At 50.0% G+C, this 26738-nt stretch overlaps 3 protein-coding genes across 6 annotated transcripts in view; 2 read left to right on the top strand and 1 right to left on the bottom strand.

Moving 5' to 3' along the window:
- Window positions 1-39: 39 nt before the first annotated feature.
- Window positions 40-4764, bottom strand: SMIM33 (small integral membrane protein 33). Its single transcript, XM_035015045.1, has 2 exons — window positions 4756-4764; window positions 40-3331 (listed from the first exon to the last, which is right to left on the bottom strand). The coding sequence occupies exons 1-2, from the start codon at window positions 4762-4764 to the stop codon at window positions 2942-2944; spliced, it is 399 nt and encodes a 132-aa protein (XP_034870936.1). The 3' UTR covers window positions 40-2941.
- Window positions 4765-11363: 6599 nt separating this feature from the next.
- Window positions 11364-19679, top strand: ECSCR (endothelial cell surface expressed chemotaxis and apoptosis regulator). Of its 3 annotated transcripts, none has more exons than XM_035014266.1 (10): window positions 11364-11474; window positions 14753-14797; window positions 15086-15136; window positions 15297-15356; window positions 15845-15979; window positions 17138-17251; window positions 17643-17741; window positions 17926-17962; window positions 19048-19144; window positions 19314-19679. In XM_035014266.1, the coding sequence occupies exons 1-10, from the start codon at window positions 11414-11416 to the stop codon at window positions 19320-19322; spliced, it is 708 nt and encodes a 235-aa protein (XP_034870157.1). In that variant the 5' UTR covers window positions 11364-11413; the 3' UTR covers window positions 19323-19679. The 3 variants fall into 3 exon arrangements, with proteins under 3 accessions (XP_034870157.1, XP_034870158.1, XP_034870156.1); XM_035014265.1 differs by having other exon boundaries at window positions 11365-11474; window positions 15842-15979; XM_035014267.1 differs by lacking the exon at window positions 15086-15136 and having other exon boundaries at window positions 15842-15979.
- A 301-nt stretch (window positions 19680-19980) lies between these two features.
- The window catches only part of DNAJC18 (DnaJ heat shock protein family (Hsp40) member C18), a 31103-nt gene continuing 24345 nt past the window's right edge, over window positions 19981-26738 (top strand). Inside the window, exons 1-2 of one of the 2 annotated variants that reach the window (XM_035014264.1) lie at window positions 19981-21048; window positions 25023-25109. In XM_035014264.1, coding sequence (XP_034870155.1) covers window positions 25070-25109 — 40 coding nt within the window. In that variant the 5' untranslated portion in view covers window positions 19981-21048; window positions 25023-25069. Of the gene's footprint in view, window positions 21049-24142; window positions 25110-26738 lie in introns of those variants that run through there. The other variant, XM_035014263.1, reaches the window with a different exon arrangement.

Raw genomic sequence — 26738 nt, 5'->3', positions numbered from 1 at the left:
TGGCATCAACAGGCTCCCTTGCTCTCTGAATTCTGGTCATGTTCAGTCCACAGGAAGCCCCAGTAGAGGAACAGAGGGAAAGAGGGGGGTGAGGTTGGGGTAGTTATTCCCCCAGATCCTTCCCTGCAGTACCAAGGTCACTGTGGGCTCTCTGCATCTCCAACCTAAAGTCATGGTTCTGCCATGTTCTCCGTAACTCTGTCTCTCCCCAGGTTCCATTACCTGTCCCTTCCCCATGCTGCTCAGACCCAGCGATGGTCCTGGTTTTCTGCAATGTCCCCTCTGGAGCACTCACTCTCACTTGTGGTTTCCTTATACCTGCCCTTTCTAAACAGCCCCCTTTCTTTTTTTTAATTTTTTTTTTTCAGAGAGTGCATACATGGGTGTATGTGGGGGAGGCTGACCCTGAGATCATGACCTGAGCTGAAATCAAGAGTCAGACGCTCAACCGACTGAGCCACCCAGGCGCCCCTAAACAGCCCCCTTTTTCAACACTGCTCAGATGACCTATTTGAGTGTGCCATCTTTCTCTAGCTGGACTCTGACTGACACAAGTGATTGGCATTTATTATCTGAAATGCCCAAATCCACTTGCACAGTCATACTTCCTTAGACCCCCTCCTTATTCTAGGACAGGGTGGTGCAGTGGTGGGTATGGTTTCACTGTGGACAGAGCCCAGGAATCAGACTGAGGGCATGGAGGGTAGAATGCCCCACGGTGTCTGCATGCCCTTGCAGGGCCCTTGTCTCTAGTGAGAGGCTTGGGGAATACGGAGTAGCCTGAGCAGGCACGCTGATGTCATGAGGGGCACACAGCCGCGTCCAGGGCAAGGGGCTACTCAAAGGAGCAGGGGCCACTGGATGAATGTCCCCGGATGATAGAGCCTGCAAAGGGATAAGGGGGGGGGGTTCGTGTGAGGAGACGGGATATGCTCTGGGAGACCTTGGACCACACAGCCGGGCACCTGCTGTGTCTTATGACATCACTGTTAGAACCAAGCCATTACAACACTGTAGTGACCTGTTTGGGAGGGCAGGCGGCCCATTTCTACCAGTTCCTTCTGTTCTATCCACGACTTATTCCCTACCTCCCACCTCTGGTTTGGTTTTGTTTTAATTTTTTCTAAAGTAATCTCTACACCCAACGTGTGGCTCAAACTCACAACCCCAAGATCAAGAGTTGGATGCTCTATTGACAGAGCCAGCCAGGGGCCCCTCACCTCTGTTTTTATCACAGAAGCTCAATACGAATTTCTGTGTACAGCATCACTGTGGAGAAAGGCTCAACAGACAGACACATGTTTGCCAGAAGGAACCAACTGCTCCCAAGGATGCCACAGCCTAAGGAGTAAAGGGGGACACAGTCTCTTCTTCACAGCTGTCCCAGCCATTCTGCCCCCAAGGCCTGAGGCTCCTCCAACATTACACCAATCATTCCTGTGACTAGAAACCAGGGCAGAATCAAGGGCCTTTCCAAAATGCCCCTCTCCCACCCATCCAGCCCCCAACTTGGTGCTTAGGCTGTGGAGTCTGAGAGCTCAGGTTCAAATCGTGACTTTACCACTTAGTACTCGTGTCTGCCTGGGGATCTTGATATCCTCCGCTATAACATGGAGACAAGAGTGGCTCCTCCTCCCAAGCTTGTTATGGGGAGTGAACGGTCTGATAGCCACAGGTCGGTGGATGAGCTGGGTGGCCGGCACAGGGCTGGGCCGCAAGGAGCAGCCATGAACATTATAGTTGCCTCTCACGAAGGAGGCAGGCCAGTCCTCTGTACACATTACAATCTCCACCTCTGTTCCTCTTCATCGTCTGCTATCCTTGCCTTCCTGACTGTGCTAGGGTCTCGCCAAGGCTGGTACCAGGGTGCACCGGCTGTCCTCAGGTGTTCCCCAGGGTAAAGAACTCAGAGGCCCCTCCATAAATGCCTATCCTTATGTTCTCGACTGCACATCAGTGAGGTGCGGATGTGTCAGGGAGAGAGTGACTTTCCAGAGAGCCACCCGGAGGCTCAGCTCTGCCTTCCTGCATCTTACCTCCATGCCCACACCCCCTGCAAAACCTCTCCTCATTCCTTCTTTCCCTTAGACAAGCTGCATGGAGCTCCTCTTCCTTTCTTGTTTTCCCACCAGCTGGAAGGTTCTGGATTTGGGCAATGTCATGGGATAAGTTTTAGGCTGGTTCCAACTGGCCGGTACACACAAAAAAGGGGATATAATGAGAACCCCCAAATTCCCCATCCCATCTTGGGAAGGCAAGACAAAATCTTGCCCCAACATAGTAGGAGGCATTCAAAAGTGATGTGGGGAGCTATAATTGGTGCTTGGGGCTTTACAAGGGCCTTGGAAGTTGCTGATGAGGCATAAGCTCCAATAGCCAAAGGGATGTCTTCCAATTGGTGAAGGGCAACAGATTTTCCTTCTCTTCCTGAGTACCAGAGAAGGCAGGCCCCTAGGTTCTTTGCCGTGGCTCTCCCTGACTAGCCCTCACAGGACCTGGGGGCTTTGGGGGTAGGACCTACAAGGAGACTCTGAGATCCATGCACAGGGGTAGGGTGGGTGGGGGAATCTTGCGAGCTGGACTCATGTTGACACCAAAAGCAAAGGAGATTAGGGGTGAGAGGAGGAGGTAAGGACTTGGTAAAGGAGGGTCAGGGATCTGATGGTCCCTGAAAAGCAGGGAGTCACTTTGTAAGGGCAGCTTTGGGCCCTAGCAATGCTCATAGGAGCGTGTTTCCAGGCAAAGCCCTCAAGCTTCTTTTATTTCTTCTGTCCACATCAGCGTTTTCTCTATAAATATTCTGCAGAGAGAGCAGCTCCAGCTGAGTCCATGTGTGCATTTCCAAAGCTCTGATGTCCAGGCCCCAATTTGCTTGTGCCCTAATTCTCTGTCCGGTTTCTTGTTCTGAGCCAGGTCAGTCCAACTTTTCAAAGTCTCCCTCCTACAGACATGTGACTTCATCAATGCTGAGCCTAGGCCCATCTGGCACAGGGCAGGAGCCAGGGACAGGAGGCTCCCGCTGGGCATCTTCATGACTGTCCTGGGGGCCCAGCACTCGCCAGTGGATGAGGTAGATGCCGCCTTCCGGCTTTGGGGTTGGTGGCTCTGTGGGGAGAGTGGCACGGCCCTGATGTAGTCTTGGCCCAAAGTGAACTGCCACCACGATACAGACGGCCAGCAGGACAAAGGCAGCGACAATGACGGTGAGCAGGGGCAGCCCATCCCCTCGCGGTGGTTCCCAGGCCCCACCTGGCACCTCTGGGAGTTGCCTCTGGAGCTCTTGACCCCCTGAGCCGTTCACAGCTGGAGAAGGCCAGGGATGGTGGCCAGCCTGGTAGGGGAGTGGCAGAGAGAGAGGGTGACATGGGCATGTGCACACAGAAAAAGAGCCAAATGGAGAGACAGACACCCAAAGGGAACTGAGAGAGAAACAGACAGAGAGACTTAGGGAGAGAGAAACATAGACAAAGAAAGAAAGAGACAGAGTGCAGACATGGAGAGACAGAGAAACATACAGATAAACACATGCGTAGCAACCCTCCCCCCAAAAAAACCCTGCACATAGGAAGAGAGAGAATTAAAGAAAAAGACAGGTGTGTTTGGGGTGGGGGGGATACAGAGAGAAAGAGAAAAACACAAAGCCAAGAAGACAAAGAAAAAGAGAGATAAAGAAAGGACAAGGAATGAAATAGATGCAGAGAGACAAAGACAGAGAAAAAAGAAACAGAGATAGGGAGACAAAGTCATTCAGAAAGGGATGGAGAGGGGCTTCCTTACAGTCTGGGATACAGAGTGTGGCCCCCCAAGTCCGTCCCCTCCCACTGCTCTGTCTTGCCAGGACTCCAGTAAAATTCCTCAATAGATAATACATCCTAGGTCAGGAATCCGAGCACACTAGTTGTCTGCTGTCCCACGGCCTGGCCCTCCAGCAGTGAGCAGCTGTTCTTCAAGTCCTGGGAAAAGGGAGTCATTGTGTCTTAGGTTCCCACTACCCTCAACTCACACAGAAGGTGGAGGGGTGGTACCCTGGGGGATGGAGAAAGGAAAATGAGGCAGGAACCCCCAAAGCTTGGGGTGAAGCAAAGGGGATACCTCATCCCATAATATAGGATCTTCTTACGGGTCTCAGGATCTGGACCTGGAGGGGAGGGGGTGCCCAGTGTGGACTCCTGGCTGGATTGAGGAGAACCCACGCCAGCCTAGGCCTGTTTCAGGGTCCCAGCCAGAACCTGGGGGTACTGTCTGTCCGTCTCCGCTCTGCTAACTGTTGAGGAGGGGTGGGATGGATTACCATGAAGGTAGCAAACCTCCCAACGATAAACGTCAGAGCCAGCTGATGAAGTCACCACAGGCTCAAGAAGCCTTCTCTCCCTAGCCTCCCCTTGCCCGCTGGACCATCATGGGTCTGACCCTCCAGGGTGGAGCCTCTCCCCTAAACCTGAGCCATCAGCCTGGCCCTGCCCCAAGAGAAGGCAATTGGGGTCCAGGGAAGGCTATCCAGAACACTCTTTAGTTTCTCAGTCACACTGTCATCCCCAACACTGTCCCTTTGCAAGTAGAAAGCCCAATACTCACCCCCAGTTAAAAGTCTAAGGCTCTCTGGGGCCCAGGCCACAGAGCCCCCAGGGCAGGGGAGGGAAGGGGGAAGCAGCTCCGGATGTACAGGGGAAAAAGGGAAGTTCAGGCTGGTGAAAGGGTTGGGGTCCCTGCAGGGAGTCAAGCAGCCTAGCAGGAGGGGATGAGCCAAGAGTCTACCTGGTGCATTGTCCGCCTGGTGCAAGGCTTCCTGGGAATGGCAGCCAGCCCTGCGAAGAAGAGCCTGCCACCCCAGCTTGGCCCCTACCCGGAGCTGCCACGTCTATGGGGCTTACCTGGCACACACACCCTCTGCACACACACTCTCAACATCTCTCCCTCGCTTTCACTTCCGTGAATACTGGGACTCTTCTGGGCCCAGCCCTTCCTCAACTGTGATTGGACCTTGATCTTGGCACCTCCTTTCACGCTCCCTGCTAGCTTCAGCAGCCTGGGTCTGCCTGCCTACCCCTCTTCCAGCAGGTCTCAGACACCTTGCCAGCACCCCCACCCCGCCCCACTCCCCACCATGACATGTCCACTCCCCACCCCAACTAATTTCCTGATGTTACTGTTTCTTCAATTTTTTTTTAATGCAATATCTCAAACACACTGAAAAGTGTAGACTGTAATATACTAAATCTCTTAGGCATAACCACCAGCTCTGTCCATCTTAACAGTTTGTCACATTTATTTCAAAATTTTTTAAGAACCCAAATATTACAAATAAAAAAGAAGCCCCACTTCTTGACCTCTCCCCTCCTTCTTACCCCATGGGTAACCATGTTGTTGAATTTGATGTTTATCATTCCTGTGCAAGGTATTTTTTTTCTCTTTGGATTTTTTCTTCTTTGGTTTTTACAAATATGAATTCTGCATGTCTCTTTGCATCTGTCTGAATGTAACTTCATTTTGAGAATGTGAGTGCTTCAATGTGTCCAAGTCACAAAAAGTGCCCACCAGGGGCACCTGGCTGGTTCTGTCCATATAGCATGTGGCTCTTGATTTCAGGGTTGTAGCCCCATGTTGGGTGTAGAGATTACTTAAAAAAAAAAAAATCTTTTTAAAAAAAGTGCCCACCAGTTTCTCCTCTATCTGGAGAGTTCATAAAGGATAATTTTTGGTCTCAACTAAGTCCATGAAACCAAGCATCCCTCATTCTGTCCCTTGCTGTGCATGGACCCTCCATCCCAGTCTGGAGACCAGGAGACCCCTGGGAATCCCTTCACCCAGTGGTCTGATCTCAGGAGGCAAGATGTAGCCTCTTGATTCCTGTCCCTCAGCCAAGCTTCTCCACACTCTGACATTCAGGGACCTCACTCAGAGCTCCCAGCTCACTGAAGCCCAGGTCACTGGGCTGCTGACCTGACCTGCCAACTGAGTGAGTCCAATGGCTGGCTGGCCTTAAAGCCAGCTAGGAGGCTGACCCCCTACCAGTGCCATCCAAGGCTCTGGATGTCCCACGTTGGATCACTTAGACTTCAGCCAGAGGGAATATGGGCTCTGCCACAGTCCAGAGCTCCAGCCTCTGCTCTTTGGTTCCTGCCCCCTCAAGGCACATGTCCCATCACTCTTATAGGCCCCGCCACTGAGGCTCCAGTCCCTGAGTCCAACAGCCCAATTCCTGATCCTGCTGAGGGCTCATTTCCCCCTTCCCTCCCTCGTCAATCTTGGATCTACCTCCTAAAAGGCCTCAGAAAAGATAAGGGGGTGGAATTTTGGGACTAGACAATTGTTCCAGCCTTCCTTTACTCATCCATCTCTATGCTCACTGTTGTGAGCTGCCCTTCCCCCATTCTCACCATCTAAACTTTAACCATCTTTTATGGCTTTAGTTCAAGTGTCACCTCTGCCAGGAATATAGTCTTCAGCCCACTCTACTGAGGTAGCTTTCTTTCTTTTCCTTAAACCCTACACCAGTATGTTTTTTCCCTCACTCCTGACATTTGTCACACTTTGATATACAGGTGTGTGGGCGCTCATTTTTCCTCCCAGCCTCTGAACCGCATCAGGGAATTCCTGCCTGTGTCCCAGAGTCCGTCACAGTGCCTGGTACTACACAACAGGTGCTGGACAAAGGTTGCGGAATAGAACTGGAAACCAGAAGCATCCCCCCACCCCCATCCTGAGTCCTGGAGGTTTGTAAGCCATCACCCTTCACCTGTGAGGATGGCACTTCTGAGCTACAAGTGTTCAGTGACTTATTCCCTCTGTCTCTTTTTTGGCTTTGTCTTATAATGGAACCTCTTCGATAGGTTCAGGTTCTAAAATGATCAAGAATCTGCTCTTATTTCAGAGCAGAAAAGTCCTGGTTTTCAATGTTTGAGCCCTGGAACCACAGATGAAAAGGCTCTGGGGTCCTCCCCACTGTCACCCCTCTGGCCTGGAGGCCCCTGACTCAGTTCCGTAAACTGGGGTCATTTCTCTTTTCCAACTCCCTGGGGGAGGTAGAAGTGGCCCTGTTGCCTAAGGAAAGCAAGGAGCAGCCCTTCCTCCCTCCTTCTTTCCTCAATGAAGGAAGTCATGGTTAGGAGCCTGCCGAGGAAGCTGAAGGAGAGGGACTTGGGTGGACATTCTGAGCAGGCCAGCAGGAGATTGCCAGGATAGGGGACATCTGGGACCTGGCTCCCTTTTGGGCTTCATCTTAACTTCTGCGTCACTGGAAGTAGTCCGAGAGCAAGGGCTACCCATCGCAACCCTATCCTATTTCCAGCCTTCTTATTTAAAGCTATAGGTCTATAAGGGGTATCTGATTTCTCTGTGTGGTAATGAAAATGTCCTAAAATTGATCGTAGTGCTGGTTGCACAAATCTCTGAATAATACTAAAAGCCACTGAATTGTACAGTTTAAATTGGTAAATTATATAGTATGCGTCTAGTGTGGTCAGGTTGCTATACCAAAATACCATAAACTGTGTGGCTTATAAACAACAGAAGTTTATTTCCCACAGTTCCGGAGGCTGGGAAGTTCAAGATCAGGATAACAGCTGATTTAGTGTCTGGCAAGAGCCCACTTCCTGACTCATAGATGGTGCCTTCTCACTGTGTCCTCAGAGGGGCAAGCTGGCTCTCTGCCTGCAGTCTCTTTTATAAGGGTACTCATCCTGTTCAGGAAGGCTCCACCCTTATGACATAATCCTCTCCCAAAGGCCCCACCTCCTAATACTATCACCTTGGAAGTTAGGATTTTTTTTTCTAAAGATTTTATTTATTTATTTGACAGAGAGAGACACAGTGAGAGAGGGAACACAAGTAGGGGGAGCGGGAGAGGGAGAAGCAGGCTCCCCGCTGAGCAGGGAGCCCTATGCGTGGCTCAATCCCAGGACCCTGGGATCATGACCTGAGCCAAAGGCAGCCACTTAACAACTGAGCCACCCAGGTGCCCCGAAAGTTAGGATTTTAATATGAATTTTGAGGGGACACAAACTTTCAGCCTTTAGCGGTATGTGAATTATATCTCAATAAAGCTCTTCAAAAACCACAATAGGGGCACCTGGGTGGCTCAGTTAGTTAAGCGTCAGACTCTTGGTTTCAGCTCAGGTCATGATCTCAGGGTCCTGGGATCCAGCCCCGTGTCAGGCTCCCCACTCATTGTGGAGTCTGCTTGTCCTTCTCCCTCCCCCTCTGTTCCTCCCTTCACTCTCTCTCTCTCTCTCTCTCAAATAAATAGAATCTTAAAAAAATAATAAAAAAGGAAAAGGAAAAAACACAATAAAAAACTACAGATCTATTAGAATGGCTAAAACAAACTATGTGATAAGCCTATAGCTGTCTACAGCAGTTATCAGTCATAAAAAGAAAAACCAGAAGCACCTTAAATGTTTAAAAACAGGGAAGTGGTTACACAGACCATAGAATAGTAAATATGCTGCCATTAAAAATTATCATAATGAGGGGCGCCTGGGTGGCTCAGTGGGTTGAGCGTCTGACTCTTGGTTTCGGCTCAGGTCATGATCTTGGAGTCGTGGGATCCAGCTCTGTACTCAGTGTGGAGTGGGCCAGTCTCTCTCCCTACCTCTTCCCACCCCCTGCCCCCGCCATAGGCACACTTTCTCTTGATAAATAAAATCTAAAAAAAAAAAATAACCATGATGAAGACTGTGAGCCAGCAGAAAATGCTTATGATTTGAAAATAAAGGGAAAAATCTTCCTTCTCTTGTTTTCCCTTTACTTCTGGAATAATTCAGTCCTAAAGGTGAGGCAGAACAAGTTAGGCAATGTGCCCATGGGGGTGGGAGGGAGTCCCAGAGAAGGGTGTCAGAGCCCAGGAGGAGTGAGGAAGGGCCCAGAATGGTCAGAGCCTGAGTAGAAGGTATCCATGAGGGGAGGGTGGTGCTGAGATGGAAGGTTATTTACAAGGGGAGTGATCAAATAAGCATAAGTAAGGCCAGATTTAACAGAAGGGCTTTGGAGGGGCGCCTGGGTGGCTCAGTTGGTTAAGCATCTGACTCTAGATTTTGTCTCAGGTCATGATCTCACGATCATGGGATCGAGCTCGGCATGGGGCTCTACGCTCAGCACAAAGTCTGCTTGTCCCTCTCCCTCTGCTCCTCTGCCCACCCCTCACTCTGTAAAATAAATAAATTAAAGATTTTTAAAAATCTTTAAAAAAAAAAAGAGGGGAGGGGCGCCTGGGTGGTTCAGTTGGTTAAGCGACTGCCCCGCATCAGTCTCCCTGCTTGCGGGGAGCCTGCTTCTTCCTCTCTCCCTGCTCATGCTCTCTCTTGCTATCTCTCTCTCTCAAATAAATAAAATCTTAAAAAAAAATTCCTGGTTTATTTAAGAAAAAAAGAAGCCGGGGAGAGAAGGGCCTTGGAGAAGCTACCCCCTAGTAGCAATGAGCACACCCAGTGCCTGGATCTCAGTTTCTAAATACCATCTGCCACTAAAAGGAACTGGGGCTCCTTGGAGAAACAGCCGATTCCAAGGTTGGGCACAGGATGAACATGAAACACCTTGTTATTCCAGAAAGTAAGAAAGTGCTCAAAGAATGATGGAACCATGTCAACAGGACATGAAAGCCAGCTTGAAGGGACCCCCAGTGACCAAAATGGGGACAATTTGTGCATCAAAATAATAAATGATTGTAATATGTAATATTTACATAATTCAAAGTACTTATTTACAAATAATACTTAATTACAAAGATGAAAAGAGTAACTTTAAAGTCAGAGAAAGCTAGCCATAGTGGCTGAACGGTGGCCCCCACAAAAATACGTCCGTATCTTGGTCCTCAGAACTTGTGAATATTACCTTACATGGAAAAACAGTCTTTGCAGATGTAACTAAATTAAGGATTTAGGGATGAGGAGGTCATCCTGGATTATCCAGATGGTCATGAGATTCAACGACAAGTGAATATAAGAGAAACACAGAGGGCGCCTGGGTGGCTCAGTCGTTAAGTGTCTGCCTTCAGCTCAGGTCATGATCCCAGGCTCCTGGGATTGAGTCCCACATCGGGATCCCTGCTCAGCGGGAAGCCTGCTTCTCCCTCTCCCACTCCCCCTGCTTGTGTTCCCTCTCTCACTGTCTCTCTCTCTCTGTTGAAAAATAAATAAAATCTTTAAAAAAAAAAATGAGACACACAAAGGAGAAGGTGACGTGAAGACAGAGACAGAGATTGAAGTGATGTGACCACAAGCCAAGAAATGTCCAACAGTCACTGGAAGCCAGAAGAGGCAAGGAACAGATACTCCCCTAGAGGGGCGCCTGGGTGGCTCAGGCGGGTAAGCGTCTGCCCTCGGCTGGGGTCGTGATCCCAGCTGGGATCGAGCCCCACGTCAGGCTCCCTGCTCAGCAGAGAGGCTGCTTCTCCTTCTCCCTCTGCTTGCCTCTCTGCCTACTTGTGCTCTCTCTCTGTCAAATAAATAAATACAATCTTAAAAAAAAAAAAAGATATTGCCCTAGAGCCTTGGGAGGGAATGCAGCCCTGCAACATTAAGAATTGTTAAGAATAACCAGAGGGGTGGGCACCTGGGTGGCTCAGTTGGTTAAGCGACTGCCTTCGGCTCAGGTCATGATCCTGGAGTCCCTGGATCGAGTCCCGCATCCGGCTCCCTGCTCGGCAGGGAGTCTGCTTCTCCCTCTGACCCTCCCCTCTCTCATTCTCTCTCTCTCAAATAAATAAATAAAATCTTTAAAAAAAAAAAAAAAGAATAACCAGAGGGGTGCCTGGCTGGCTCAGTCAGGGGAGCATGCGACTCTTGATCTCAGGCTTCTAAGTTTGAGCCCCATGTTGGTTGTAGAGATTACCTAAAAATAAAACCCTAAAAAAAGAAAAAAGAAGAACAATGTTTGTAAGGCCTCCCTGAAAGATGCTGGGAGTCCCATTTGCATTGGGAGCCCCGAGGAGGGAGAGGACTGGGAAGCATTCAGCGTCTACAGAGCATGGATGGCTGGTGGGCCGAGCTTTAGGGCTCAATCATGGGAGAGGGGGACCTGGTCTGAAACAGTATGGGGAGGGGTTGGAGTTAGACTCCAGGAAAACCTCCAAAAGCCTCCAGACGGTGTGTGGAGGGACGTGATGGCCCCCTCAGAGGGGAAGAGAGGGGGCATTGAGCCTCGCGGCCATCGCTGATCTTTGTTGAAAGGCCCTGGAGGACAGACACCCCAGTAGCTCTAGCCCAGGCCGGGCAGAGCCCCGGACACGGTCACTGCTGCTTCAGCCTTACATCCTCATCTGGGCTGCCGGGCTGAGCAGGGCCCCTGGAGCCAGTCCCAATCTGTTTCCTTCTATTCTTCGACAGGAAGCTCCTGGAGAGCCAGCCCCCACCCCCCACCCCGCCCCAGCACTCCCTCTCTTCTCCACTATGGACAGAGCCACCGCGGAGCGGCTGACATGGGCACCGTCGGAGCAACGCCGCTGTGCTGGGCCATCCTTGGCTTCCTCCTCCTCCAAGGTAAGAGGCACTTGCCTCCCTGCTTCAGCAGCTCCCCTCCCGCAGCTGGGAGTCCTGGGCGCCTGTCCGTCCTTCACCATGGACGAGGCATATGCTCTCCATCCAGGCCCGTGCCCAAGGGAAATTCCAGAGCCTTCTCATGAAGGGACCCAGTTGAATTGGGGGTGAGGGGGGCCATTACTGAGCGAAGGTAAAGTCGAGATGTGGTTAAACCCTTTTGTGGGAAAATTGCCAGGGTGAACCGCGGTCCCCACAGAGGCTGGCCTCCTGAAATGTGGGGAAGTGACTCTCTTGGCATGAGACTGAGGCCAGAGAGCTCCTTCCAGGGTGTTCTAGCACAAAATTGTCTGCACCTTGGGCTTTACAGGTGATCCTTATTCTTCTTTCACATGAGGAGTAACAACTTGAAGCTCCAATCACAGCCAGAGGGACTCAGGTTAGATACAAAGAACTGTTTATCAGAGAGGACAGCACCCTCGCCCGGTGGGGGGCTGGGTGAGAAGACACCCAGAGGAGATGACTGGAACTAACACCTCTGAGACTGGACTCTGCTAGCTGATGAAGTGTGAAGCCGCTCAGAAGGGGTCCTCTAATTAGGGAGCAGTTGCTGGGAACCATGAGAAATCCAGGAGATTCTGACTCACAGGGCAGCAACTTCCCTTTGGTCATCCCTTCCCCACCCCCACCTCACTCTCCAGCAGTCCTCTGTTGGAGACTTATGAGCCTGCCCTCATGGCAGCAGCAAAGAGTGCAAAATGCTTGGATGGGGAGAGAGGGTGGCTCTCCCCTGGTGTGGGGGGGGGGGCGCTAGACTCTTGTAGAAACCACAGGAATGGCAGAGGAGATTAAAAGGCGAGACTCGTGAGAGGGCACTGTCCAGGCAAGCAGCAGGGCTTGAAATGCCCTGGGTAAACTCTGCATAAGCCATGCTCACCCCTTGCCCTGCGAGTTTCCTCATCTATCATCGCAAAATCTCAGCACACTTACTATCCTCCTTGAGGAACCCTTTTGAGGCTAATCAGGCCCACAAGGAGACTTGACTTGGATACACAGAAACTTGGAGGATTGGAGAGAATGGCACAAAAATAAAAATGTCTAGCATATATTGAGCGTGGACTGTCTGTCAGGCATGGGGTTAAGCACTTTATATGAATTTTCTTATCCACACAAGCACTTATGAGGTATGAAAGCCATTTGCATTTTATTTTTTTTTTTAAGATTTTATTTATTTATTTGAGAGAGAAAGTGAGAGACAGAGAGCATGAGAGGAAAGAGGGTCAGAGGGAGAAGCAGACCCCCTCGCTGAGCAGGGAGCCCGATGCGGGACTCGATCCCAGGACTCGATCCCAGGACTCCAGGATCATGACCTGAGCCGAAGGCAGTCGCTCAACCAACTGAGCCACCCAGGCGCCCGCCATTTGCATTTTAAAGAAGGGGCCCAGGTCAGAGAGAAAGTGGTCGAGTCTGGACTTAAACTCACACCTGTCAGACTCCAAAATCTGTGATTTTTTTAACTACTAAGTTATGCTATTGAGGAAAATAGGGGACGGGGGTGGTGGTGAGGGAGAAAGGAGAAGCTGGAAGGTCATGAAGCAGGTAGGGATTAGGGAGGAGAGGCAGGAAAATCAGAATCTCTGTGGCCGGGGTTGTGGGGTTCTTGGGCTGTCTGCAGGCCCAGTGGTCAGAGATACCCTGGCCTGCAGAAACAGATGTTCCTGAAATCTCTCCCCTACTCACAGAGGAATCCACTGGTGACAGAAAGTTCTGGTAGGGGGACAGGGCCAGAAGACAGAGAACAGGGTACTGGCACTTGGAGCCTGTGACTTTGGAACTCCTTCCGAGACCCTAATTTTGTTTCCACATCTGCAGGAAGGCAGTGCACTGTGGCTACTCGCTAAAAGCTAACGTTACAACCTGACAGAGCGCAGATGGTACCTAGGACACGCTTGATCAGTAACTGCCGGGTGTTTTCAGGCTGTGCCTTGAAAGGTGTTCTTCCAGGGTCATTTACAGCTGGGCAGAGTTCTCTCTAGCCTCGGGCACCTACAAGTGTTAATCCCCCTCTGATGTCCCCACCCAAACCGGGGGTGGGGCTACCAGAGATTGGTGACCTGGAAAAACACAGCCAGGGTTTGGGCAAGCTTGGGTTTGGAAACCATTAAACCCACACCATCCAAAGTGATAGCCCCATGGAGGAAGGCAGTGGCTAAGGAAAATAAACAGAGTGGCAGGCTGCCGCAGGCTGGGAAGGCCCTGGCTGTGGCCACCTCGGCTCACCCAGGCCCAGGCTTGGGACTTCCCTGTGGACGGGGGCCTGGGAGGCCGAAGGCCAGGCCAGAGGCTGCGGTCCCAGCCGTGGCAGAGGGACGGGAACCCAGCTGGGCGGCTCCACTTCCCCACGTTGTTTTCCTTTCACATTGTTCACAGGTTTCAAGAATGATTTCATTGTGGAAAATGAGCAAACACAACCTGACCTTTCAGGTCCCACACACACAGGGGACACACAGAGGGGCACACAAGCACACGTACACATGGACCCAGAGGCCCACAGGCGTACACGTGTCCATACAAAAAAGTCAATGAGGGCTTCTGACTGGGGCCTCCTGGTAACTGGCTCCTCCCTGGGTTCGGCTAACAACGGGCCATTTCTGAAGTAGCCTCTGCCTATGAAAGTAAAATTGGCCACATGTTCTAGAGCTTTCCTGCCCCCTATATATACCTCAGAACTCACTTCTTGTGTGCACCCCTCCTTCCAGCTGGGGGGTGGGGCGGGCAGAGAGACAGCCCAGATACCAACCCCAATCCCTAACCTCATTTTATTCACCACATCTTTCCATCCCTTTCCCTTGGGGGCAGGACCAAGATGACAATATTCACAGGGAGAAATGGATGGCTCAATGGTAGGGTAGCAAGAACCTGAAGTCCTAGGTCCTTATCTAGATGTCACAGGTCACTGGCCCTCTGTCCTTGGACAAATCACTAGTTTGAAATAACCTTCCCCTGACCTCCTATCAGCTTGGCATAAAACCCATGTGGGATTAAAGAGACAGGAAAGGACTCTGGGACACTGAACCATGAGGTGGTGGTGATGGTGCTATTGAGTTGTGGGTGGTTTCAGAGGAAGCTAGCCCTGTGAGCCAGAGCCACGTCCTGCAGCCCTCTGCCAAGTGTGTCTGCCTTCCAGCACGGAGGGCTTGGAAAGCCTGGGTTCTTCTGTGGGCTCTGTGCTGGGCAAGAGACTCACCAAGTGAGTCAAAGTCTTCTGCTCTCTCTTGCAGGCCACCACTCCCAGCCCACTACAATGCAGACATCTCGCCCTCAGGGTAAGACCAAACACACGGGGTCTACTCTGGCATTTAGGCCTGGCAGCTTAGGAAGGGCAAGAGGAGCACAGAGCTCAGGTCACGGGGGCCGGGGCCAGAGGTCTCAGGACATCAAAGGCTGAGTCCAGCTTGACCCAGGCTAATGAGCCTCAGAAGAGGACAGAGATAAATGGCTGGCGGGGGCGGGGGGGCAGGGAGAAAGACTAGAAAACTCAGGCTACAGGGAAGAAGAGAGGGAGACAGAGCTATACGTAGCAGTGACCCTCAGCCTCAGATGATTTATTTCAGGAGCCTTCAGCCATCAAAGTCTAACCACAAAGCTACTTTCTTCCAACATAGGTGAGTGAGTGTGGCTGCGGAGGGGCAGGTCCCTGTCCCCGCCCGGTCCCCTGCCCAGCCCTTCAGATCTGCTTGGAGCCCAAGGGTTCTCAGGTGGGCAAGGGACAGTGGTGTCACCCAGCCTGCCCCCTCCAACCTCCCCTTGCCTCTGTCCTTGCAGGAGACAGCCCTTCCTCAGAGCCCAGCAGCCCAAGCCCTCTGGCCAGCACTGGGACCCCAGGTACTCTGCTGCTCAGATCCAGATGCCCTCTGGGGAGGGCCCAGTGAGGAAGCAGACACAGTTGCTGCCCTACAGGAGAATACAGACTGGTGGGGGAACAGAGAAGTAAACAGGACCGTATGTTGCCAACTACAAAGCAGGGGGAAAGGGCTGTGATGAGCACAAGCAGAAAGGGCTGCAAGGGCCAAGACAGACACAGACATAGGCCGCTTCAGACTCAGGAGCCTGGGAAGACATGCTAGAGTGAGTGACCTCGGAAGCTGAGGCCCAAGAGGGAGTTAACCAGATGAGGAGTGTGGGGTGGAGGGTGGTAGGGTATATTCCAGGCAGAGGCCTTTATAGGTAAAGGCCCAAAGTTAGAAGAGAGGATGGCTCCTTCTGGAACTGAAAGCAGTAAAGAAAAGGAAGATTTTGGACTAAAGAGGCCCCCTCGTACAGGCTGGCTGAGGCCCTGAGCAGGCCTACCCATGCTTCCTAATCCACAGCAGCTCCAGAGAAGGCCTCACAGGTCCTCATGGTAGCCAGGAAACCCGTGACACCGAGCACCAGTACTGTGGATGGTCACTCCCAGTCCCCGCTGGGCCTGACTCAGTCCCAGACACAGAAGTACACAGCAGGACTTGGTGAGTACCTGGGGCTGAGGGTCAAGAGCATGGGGTCATATCTAGTTGGGGTCCTTCTCCACCTCCTCAGAAGACCCAGGATCTGCCCCACAAGGAGGCCTCACAGGGCCAGGATCCACATCAGTGGCAGCCTGATTTGGGGATGAGAGAGGTTTGGTGGGAGGTAGAGACACAGCCTTGGGCCTGGTCACAATGAAGGCAAAAGGAGCCTGGATGGACTCGGGACTGATAAAGGCATGGAGGGGAAAGGGAGAGGTAGAACCCAAAATGATGGCAAGGGAGGCAAAAGGCGTTTGGCCAGGGCCACACACTCTTTGGGGCAGGTTGACCTTCACACGCCAATGTGGGGCAAGAGCTGGGAGGGGGTGGACCTGCTGGTTCATGGCATATAGGCCCAGCACAGCAGCCTGACCATTTCTCTCATCCTACCCCTTGGCTCTGGGAATTTTTTATACTCACAGACTTATTTGGCAGTGCAGGGATGGATAAGGAAACGGACAGCGATCAGACCTGCAGTACAATGAGTGGAAGAGGGGGTGCCTGGCTGGCTCAGTCGCTGGAGCTGTGACCCTTGATCTCAGGGTTACAAGTTCAAGCCCCATGTTGGCTGTAAAGATTACTTAAAAATAAAAGCTTAAAAAAAAAAAAAGAGTTGAAGAGGGGAAGAGATGGGTGATAGTACTACTTTTTAAGAGGGCCAGAAACTTGTGTCCCTTAACTGGCAGCCTGCCTCATTAAATCGGTGCCTGGGGATAAACATCCAGTGAGCTTTTTTCCGCCCACTTCAACCTTTGGCAAAAACACAGATTGCTCTACATTGCCCAGCCTGGCTCTCTATCTCTGGAGCATAAATGGGCCCCAAGGGGATGGTGGGAAGAGATTAACGGTTGGGGGGGGGTGGCATCTTGAATTTTTGGAGTCCCCTGGAGCTAGTAACATGAGCAACCAGCAATGCCATTCACCTGATCCCACATTACCCAGTTCCGACCTCCATCCTCATGAGATCTGGTCTGAGTGGCAAGGAGGAAGTCTTTTTTGTAGGGCATGAGCTCCTTCTGAGTTCTTTACCTGAGGAAGTGGGAGGGGAGCTAGCTTTCTCTCTCTCTGGTGGGCCATCCCAGTCCCGTCACTGATGCACCCATCCTCACTCCATTTCAGACACTTCTCAAAATATTACTCCCATATCAACCACCATGAGTCTGAGGACAAGAGAAGACTCTTCCATCCTGCCCAGCCCCACATCAGAGACGGTGCTCACTGTGGCTGCATTTGGTAAGAGGGAGAAGGTGGGAAGAGTGGTAGAACCAAGAACTAACTTGGACTCTGGATCTGGAAACATAAGTTTAAATCCCACCTATTTGTTCTAGGAGGGCTTGGCTGATGAAGAAGGCCCTGGTAGGAAGGAGCCTCCACTGGCCCTCCAGTCAGCTCTTCTGGGCTCTGCTGGGTTCCATGTTCTTATGGGAGGGTGAGGCAGGGCTGTGGAGCTCGCTCTGGGCAGGGGTAGTGGGCTGAGAGCTCATTCATTCAGCAGAGAAGGGGAATTCACTTTGCTCTCAGAGCCTATCTACACAGCACTTAGCTGGGAGGGGAATTTGGACTCCTGTTGCCCCCTTTTGACCCTCCTTTGCCTCACCTTTACCCTGTCCTTTTCCCTGTTCAGGTGTTATCAGCTTCATTGTCATCCTGGTGGTTGTGGTGATCGTCCTAGTCAGTGTGGTCAGTCTAAGGTTTAAGTGTCGGAAGAACAAAGAGTCTGAAGGTACATGCCCTGCCACTCAGGGCCCCCCTTTGCCCCTCTTTGCTAAGAGACCAAGAGCTACATTTGGAGTTTAGGAAAAGAATGGCACATAAGCACCACTGATGAGACAGAAGGGCAGTCCACTTGGGTGGGCTTCTGAGTTATAGCATGTGACCCCCAATTTGTGCCTTTGAATATTTTACAGATCCCCAGAAACCTGGGAGTCCGGGGCTATCTGAAAGGTAAGATTGTCAGAGGTGTAAGGGAGGAATCATCTATCTGACCCCTCAGTCCCCCACTCCAAGAGAGAACTGATATTTCCTGGAGCGCCTGTGTGATTCAGTCAGTTGGGCGTCCAGCTCTTGGTTTCAGCTCAGGTCATGGTCTCAGGGTCGTGAGATCAAACCCCGTGTCAGGCTCTGCATTCAGTGAGGAGTCTGCTTGAGATTCTCTCCCTCTCCCTCTACCCCTCCCCCTGCTCTCTCTCTAACATAAATAAATAAAATCTTAAAAAAAAAAAAAAAAAGAACTGATACTTCCTGCACATATGCTCCCACAAGCATGCATGGAATCTTGACAGCCACCACTGAGGCCAGGACTAGGGATGGGCAGGACAGGGGCGACCCTAAAATGAAACAATCAGGAGACAGGAGATGAACTGGAACTCTTCAGCCTGTGGGCTAAGCCTCTATAACTCCCTCATGAAAAATGTAGGAATTCAGATTCTAATATACCCCGCTTTTTAAAAAAATGTTATTGATTTATTTTAGAGAAAGAGAGAGAGGAGGGGAGAGGGGCAGAGGAAGAGGGAGAGAGAAACTTAAGCAGACTCCACACTGAGCTCAGAGCCCGACGCAGGGCTGGATCTCATGACCCTGAGATCACAACCTGAGCTGAAACCAAGAGTCGGGCGCTTAACCAACTGAGCCATCCAGGCGCCCCTCTAATATACCCTTTAAATAAGAAAATATTTAAGGAACATCTTGTATGTGCCAGGCACTATGGCAGGTATTTTATAATATTATCTCAAATCCTTACAGCAATGCCTCAAGGCAGATACACTGCATTCTGTACATTTGAACAAATTGAGACTTGGAGAGGTTGTAACTTGGTCAAGATCACGCAAGTAGCAAGTAGAAAAACTAAGATTTATATACAAGTTTTTTAGGCTTCCAAGCACACTCCCATTTCATTAGGGTCCACCACCAAAATACAGGTTTATTGAAACAAAGGTGGAAGTTCCAACACTTAACCCCACAGCTGCCTGACCACCCCATTGCCCTCCTCCTCCTCCATTTTACAACCCATGTTCCTTTCTTACCCCCAGCTGCTCTACAGCCAATGGAGAGAAAGACAGCATCACCCTGATCTCCATGAAGAATATCAACATGAATAACAGCAAAGGATGCCCCACAGCAGAGAAGGTACATTTTTCCTGATTCCTTCCTCCCTTCTCTCTCCTTTTCTTACCTTCAGGTTCTAGTTCCTTAACCAGAAAGGAGATACTTTCAGAGATGCAGGCTCTGCTCTCCTCTTCCCTAACCTGCCACTCCCGAGAAGTTCACCCTTTTTCATGATGTATTTATTTTGCAGGTTCTTTAGAAGCAATGTTGGGTCCCCATGGGTCAAAGGATGACGCAGCTGCCCTGTGTCTGTAAAGAGGAAGGCGATGGAAGTGGTAGAGGCATGAACCACATATAAATTATTTTATTATTTCACACTTACTCCAAGATCTAAAAGGACACTGGCATTCCTCCAGATCTAGGAGCAAGCTGCCAGTATGAGAGACTCTTTCCCATATGGGCAGCCACTCTGGAAACACAGCCTGCTCCTCCCACCTGCTCACCGTCACAGGAAGGGGGAGTCTGGAGAGCAAGAGCAAGGAAAATGACAAAGTGGAGTGGCCTTTGCTACTTTGCATTAAAATTATTTTCTGGCCGACGGTCTAATTTCTTTTAAGGTCTGTGCTCTCGTGCGTGTTTGTTAACGGTGTTCTAGCAGCTGCGGGGTCTCCTTTCCTGGGCAAGGTATGGATCCAAGTTTCTGCCCCTGTGGGGAGCTCTCCAAGCAACCTGCGAGGTAGACTGAACATTTTGTCAGGTCTGCCTCAGTTCCCCCGGATTTTTTTTTTTTTTTAAGATTTTATTTATTTATTTGAGAGAGAGAAAGAGCACAAGAGGGGGGAGCGGGAGAGGGAGAAGCAGACTCCCTGCTGAGCAGGGAGCCCGATGCGGGACTCGATCCCGGGACTCCAGGATCATGACCTGAGCCGAAGGCAGTCGCTTAACCAACTGAGCCACCCAGGCGCCCGTTCCCCCGGATTATCAAGGAAGAATGAGGTCCTGAGGGACTAATCGCTTCAAGAGAGGAGAGAGAAAGGGAGCTGGAAACAGTGACCATTCGTCACCAGTAAAGACGTGTTGAACCTGGAGAGTGAGAACATGAGAGGCACAGCGCATTCTGACTAGGGAAGGCCAGCAGGGAGAGCTGAGTAATATGAGGGTAGATGTCCTCTGCCTGCCTCAGGGTAGACATGCCTTGCTTTGGTCCTAGCTATTGGAATAACACCGGGGAGGTCTGGAACAGGGGTAGGTCTGTGACTTCATAAGCCAAAACCCACCCCCTTTACCCCATACAGCTGTAATCTTTGTGTCCTAGAAAGAGAATAAAGGGTGACAAACACTCTTAAGTCTTTTAAAGGGAAGGAGGAAAAGCAGTTACTCATTTTCTTAGAAATCTCCACCATGACACTGGTTTGGAAATGAATCTTGGTTGGGGAAAATTCAGTGGAAGAGTCACCTGTGGGTGTCTGCACAGAGGGGTTAACTTTATAAGTATCTGCTAGTTGGCAGTTCAGATTACAAGGAGCTTACACATTCGGAACAACGTGCAACAATATGCTATTTGCTTCTGGATTTAGACTCTGCGAGGTGATCTGAGAGAGAAAGCCTGGAACAATTTCTTTGCAACTATTCAAGCGGACTGAAGAAACCTATTGGATTCTAAAATCTTCTAGGACAAGGCTTGAAATCTAGTCACCTCTGTAGCTCCTATTTGGTACACGGTGCCCAGCACATCGAAGGTCATAAAAACTGGCTCTTGAGGGCAGGATTTGTCATCACAGGCTGAGCTGTGCAGCTGGGCAAAATCACTCCCCAGCTCCCAGCCTGTTTTCTTACTTTTAAAGCAAGGTGGCTGGACTATTTGGTCTTCACTATCTTTTCTGGTTCTTATATTCTACAGTTCTATAAACTCTAGATGTAAGAAAAAATGAACACAATCTTTTGAGTAGAGATCACCCTGGGTGGAAGCCAGAGACAAGTCTTAGGTGAGTCTGGGCAAGTCTTCTACATTCTCTGGACTTAAGATTTCCCTGTGTCTTGGGGCGCCTGGGTGGCTCAGTCGTTAAGTGTCTGCCTTTGGCTCAGGTCATGATCCCAGTGTCCTGGGATCGAGCCCCACATCGGGCTCCCTGCTCCGCGGGAAGCCTGCTTCTCCCTCCCCCACTCCCCCTGCTTGTGTTCCCACTCTTGCTGTCTCTCTCTCTGTCATCTTTAAAAAAAAAAAAAAAAGATTTCCCTGTGTCTTGAGGGAAGAATGATTCCTAACTGGCCTTTGGTAGCTACTTGGTAGGTAAAATGGAAGAGTAAATGTGGAGACATGTGGGAAGCAGAAGTACTAGTTGGCAATTGCAGCAGACAATGTGGAGTATCACCACCCAGGTCTCACTTCAAGGTCAACGCGCTGTTTCCCCAGCTGTTAGGAGTGTTGGCTGCTCAAAATTAAAAAAAAAAAAGGAGCATTGGCTGCTGAGGGCTCATAGCTGGCTGATGACTGGTTGATGGGGGTGGGATAAAGACCTAGACCTCTTGCCTCAATTTCCCCCTCTGTCCAATCCAGCTTCCCTTACTCCTCACAGCTCTTGTTCCCAGGAGCACTCACCAATGAACCCTCAGCATGCAAATCTCAGAGTCTATTTCCAACCTATGACAGCAATACTACAGCATTTTAAAAAATACTACAGCATTTTAAAAAATAATTTATTTGGGGAGAGGGGCAGAGGGAGAGGGAAAAGCAGGCTCCCTGCTGAGCAGGGAGCTCAATCCCAGGACCCTGGGATCATGACCTGAGCCAAAGGCAAATGCTTAACCAACTGAGTCACCCAGGTGCCCCTAAAATATGACAGCATTTTTTAAAATAACTCAGAGATATTTATTTAAGCCACACTGCAAAAAGCACGACTTCCTAGCCAGTTCCAGCACACACAAAAAAATCCATCATTGTGATAGAACTCTCCAGGTGACATAACAATGTCTAGAAGTACTAGATTCTGTTTGAATTGTTGTTATTCTGGCTGCCATGGGCACTTCATTCAGCTGCTTATCATACTGGACAAATTAGGTCAAGAACATGAGGTTCACTCTAGGTAACTCAGTTGATGTCTCCATTCTAAGACAAACTTCCCCCTGACTCTGGACAATGTCCTGCAAATATGAGCTGTTAGTCATAAGGTATTTATATGCGGGGGAAAGGGTGTGAACTGGTATGAATATGAGATTGGATGGCTTTTACCCAGAAACCGACATTGCAGTTCTTCATTAGCCAGGTTGCTTTTCCTGTTGCTAAATAGCTTTCCTTTGAGAAGGGGGCAAGGATGAATTCACTTAATTCTCTAGCAAACTGCTTTAGAAGGAGTTCTGCTAGAGGATCCTACTATATATGCAAATACAAGAACCCACCTCTGATAGGAAATCCGAGTGCAGCCTTCTGCAGCCCCTGCAACTTCCCTGAGACAGTATCTCTTCCTTGATGTCTAGACAACAGGATGGTGGCCATTTACAAGACAGCTTCCTCCCTATTCTAACACAGGACTAGATGGCCCCAAAGCAGGAACAGGTGGTGGGGTGGGGTGGTTACTGTAAAGGGTCCTTCTTTTGCTTCTTTCCCCATCTTATAGGAGGGCAACCAACAAACCAGCTCAGGCACACAGGCCCAGTTGGACAGAGGGAACATTTACTCAGTATCTTTCTTCCAGGGATAAATGGGGCAGTATCTCAATCATATAGGGCACAAGGCAAACCTCAGTATCACCAGCAAAAATTCACTACAGTTCAACAAATATTTCTAAAAGTAGAGAAAACTGATAGATATCAGAGGCCAGCTCTCAATAAAATGGTTTAGCAGATGAAGGATCATTGCAGGCCCCTTGGCCTAGTACATGCATATAATTTCCTAAAGCCAGGCTAGTACTAATCAACTCAATTTGAATCTGTTGGACAACATCGTGTGGCTCTGCTCAGCGGTCTCCTTCTGGATTTGTGGACGTCCTTTATCACCTCTTTGAACTCCTTTCTATACCTATGTCCTTCTCCTTGAGAACCACCTCAGAGTTCCCAAATTCTCTTTCCTTATTTCCTTCCCAGTTGCTTCCTCACTCCTCCTGCTGGTTACTTTCCCCGGGCACCTCCATCCTGAACCTTCTGAGCCCAAAGCTTCCTCTTTTAACAAACACAGAGACTGAATTTGATAGTGGGAATTGTTTTGTTGAGTGGTTGGTGTGCTTAAGCCAAAACTGGCACAGAAGTGTTCTAAATGTTGAGGTTTGGAGTTCTAAGTTACTCTTAGTGCTACAGTCATAGAAACATTCATCTAGTAGTGTTAATTCAGGTGTAAATGAGCTAAAGGGTATGTTTGCTCGCAGTATCTGACAAGGTTACCATGCTAAGCCATTTTTTACTGATTTAGGACTAAATGAGTCTTGTAGAAAAAAAGTGGGGAGTGAGGTTTCAGAGGACGATGGAAAAGGTTTGTTGAGGTACCAGACATTTCCAAAAGGCTGCAACTTCCCAAATCTTGTTCAGCATTCTTGAACCTGGACTCTACTCCTAAGTAGCCCCATAATTCACAGTACCCCTTCTCAATCCAATTACTCCCCACAGTGCTCTAGCACCCCCACTATCAATCAGATACCTCTCACTTCATAGCACTCTGAGATTTCTGAGTACCTCCAGACCTTAGCCCTGTGCCCCTAGACTCTTAAGGCATACCCCACCTTCCCCTGTCCATATTTTAGAGCAGTCTAGTTTCTCAAAACCAAATAAATTTCCTTCTTAAGTTTAATCACCTAATGTATATCCCTGATCAGGTCCCTTGCCTGCAAAGCACAAGTGCCTTCCTTAGCATACTGATGCTCATATATCCTAGAGCCACCACTAACTGCAGGGAAGGAATAAGAACTGCATACAACTGGAGGAGTTTACCCTATCAGTTTGTGTCTCCAGCTGATTATCTCCCAGTCCCCAAATGCCTAAGTAGCTGCTGCTTGGTATCATTGTTGGCATACTGATGTGTTCTTCCTGGGTAAGATCTCAATGAATTCTAAGTAATTTTTTGTTTTGGAATGAATTGATCATTTTTCACTTTTGAAACCTGATCTTTGGCCATCCCAATTCACCCGCAGGCACGAGTCAGTAAGGCACTATGAGAATTGCTTTTATTCTTTGCTAGGCCCCATGCAGACCTGAGTGGGAAAACGCAGGAATATTTTACTTTCCTTTTACTAATTCCGTAGGGCCTTCAGAAAACAAGCAAATGGGCCACGGAAACGAGTGGGGTGGAACAGAAGAGAAAAGTCTCAGAGGTGCCCTGGAGTAGGATGGGATGGATGAAGGATAAGGAACAGCAAAGATAGGGGCTTTAATGCTGGCTCCAACACCTGCCCCTTTCTTCTTTCTCTACCCCTAGACCCCAGAGGTCCCTCGAATGATGCTGCGCCAAAGCAAACGCACGAAGAGGGGCATACCCAGACTGCCCTCTACATAAATCTACCTCACTTTTCTGTTTTCTTGGTTCTTAAAATCTCAGGATTGGGTTCACATCCCCAAAACCCGTCTCTCAATCTCCAGGACCAAACATACACTTTGCACAGAACGGGCATTAGCATATATTTTAAAAGGACATCCTTGAGATGAATAGTCATACTGTGATCCTCTAGTTTGCAAAACCCTTCCCAGGCAGGATTTCATCGCGCCTCCCTGAATGCCCCCAGTGTTAGGTGAGGCCGAAGCCACTATTCCCACGCTACAGACGAGTGAAAGTGTGGTCCGCAGTCGCCCAGCAGTCAACCAGCAGCAACAAACCTCCACAGACCTCACTTCCAAGGGTCGAGCCCCACCCGCCCCTACAGCTCCAACAGCCCCTCGCTCGGAGCCTGCCGGGAGTTGTAGTCCAATGTCCCGCGGCTCCTATGAGTTGGACTACAATGACCAGCATGCCCCGCGCTTCTCGCCCCGTCCCTTTCAGCCTCGGGCGCTGGGGAGGCTCCGCAGACCTGCTGATTGGGAACCGATATGGCTGCGACTCTGGGCAGCGGAGAGCGCTGGACCGAAGGTACCAGGTCCTTGCCGGAGGGTGGGACAGGGCAGAGTTGGGAGAGGGATGGAGCTCCTTGAGATTACTGAGGGCTGAGACCCTGGGCCTGAGGTGAAGGATGGAGGCCTATGAAGAGATGCTGAGCCTGAGTAGGGTTCCGAATTAGGTGGGGGACCGCCCAGGGCAGGGGCCGGGATCTGAAAATCAGGAGCGCTGGCTCAAGCTAAGGAACTGGCTAGGAGCCCAGAGTACCCGTGATGACTTTTTTGCCTCCGGCCCCCAGCCCCGCCCCGTCTTGGCCCGTGCCCAGCTTAGGGCCCGCGGTGGTCAGGTCCCGCCTGTGCCAGGGTGGCTGGGAGGTCAGCAGGGTGATGCGAATTCCCACAGCTTGCTTTTCCGGCCCCTATCCTCGCTCCGCCCAAGTAGGCCGCCTGACTCTCAATCTCCGTTTGGTCCTGTTCCTGCAGCCCACATCGGGACCGATAGGCCGGCCTTTTCCATCCTGCAGTCAAGCAAAGAGTATTGATTCAATACCTATTATGTACCCTGCATTATGCTGATCGTGCAGTAGGGATCTGACAGACTTGGGCCCCTGCGATCACAAAACTCACAATCCATTGAGGGAGTTCGACAGGTAGACAGACAATTATGAAACAGAGCCACTAAGTCCTGAGCTACACAGCAAGGTCTTAGGTTTGGGAAGCACACTGACAGCCTGGGTGTCAGAGGAGGCCTCAGGAAGAAAGCGTGACATATGATGACATGAAGGATGCTTTGGAGTTAGTCAGGATGACTTAGAGGAAGAATGTTGTAAGCAGAGGGAACAGCATGTGCAAAGGCACAGAGAAAAGAGAAAGCATTGCTGATCTGAAAGGCATTTGGTGTGGCTAGAGCATAGGCTGCAAAAGAGCTCGTGGTGAGGGAGGAGGCTGCAGAGGCAGGCTGAGCCTATAAGAAATTTGGACAAGGAGCAGTGGGTAGTCACTAAGGGATTTTAGGCAGGAGAGAGACATTTTTAAAGCCTCTTCCAGATCCTCTAGACAGGACCTGAGTCTTCTGCCTTCCTTGACTGGATTGCTATGGCCTTCTTTACATTCTCCAGGTGTTATGATGAATCGAATCTTCTCCCTTTAAACTATAACCCCTTTGTGGTCAGAAGTAGGTCTTACCCATATATCTAGCCAAGTGTGTTGTTCTATAACTGCTAGTTTAAAAGAACTGAACTCACCCCTACTTTAAATCTTAGTGGTGGGAAGCATGGCAACAACAACAACAACAAATTATTTTATGAGCAATGTGACTTCTGACCATGGATCACAGAAAAATAGGCTTCCCCCTCCACTGCACTAAAGGAAGACACCTTTTGAAAGGCAAGGTACTGAGGAGATGCCTCTTAAGCCCCTTCTCTGGCTCTGATTCAAAATTATTTGTTGAATGACCACTGTAGGTATGGTGGACATTATTATGCTTCATATTTCTAGCATTATAAGTTTTTCATGGTTGCCTCCGTATTTACTATATTATTTTCTCAAGGAAGATGTTCATTCAATTTTATATGGATGCTTAAAAGTCAGTATGATGTCAGTAGTTTGGCCTTCACACTCAGGGCCACAAGCAGCCTCCCTGATAGCGAGGGCAAGTAGCAAA

The sequence above is a fragment of the Mirounga leonina genome, unplaced genomic scaffold, assembly GCF_011800145.1.
Source record: "Mirounga leonina isolate KUSES-001 unplaced genomic scaffold, KU_Mleo_1.0 Mir_168, whole genome shotgun sequence".
Lineage (NCBI taxonomy): Eukaryota > Metazoa > Chordata > Mammalia > Carnivora > Phocidae > Mirounga > Mirounga leonina.
This window is presented reverse-complemented; position numbering and strand designations above follow the sequence as displayed.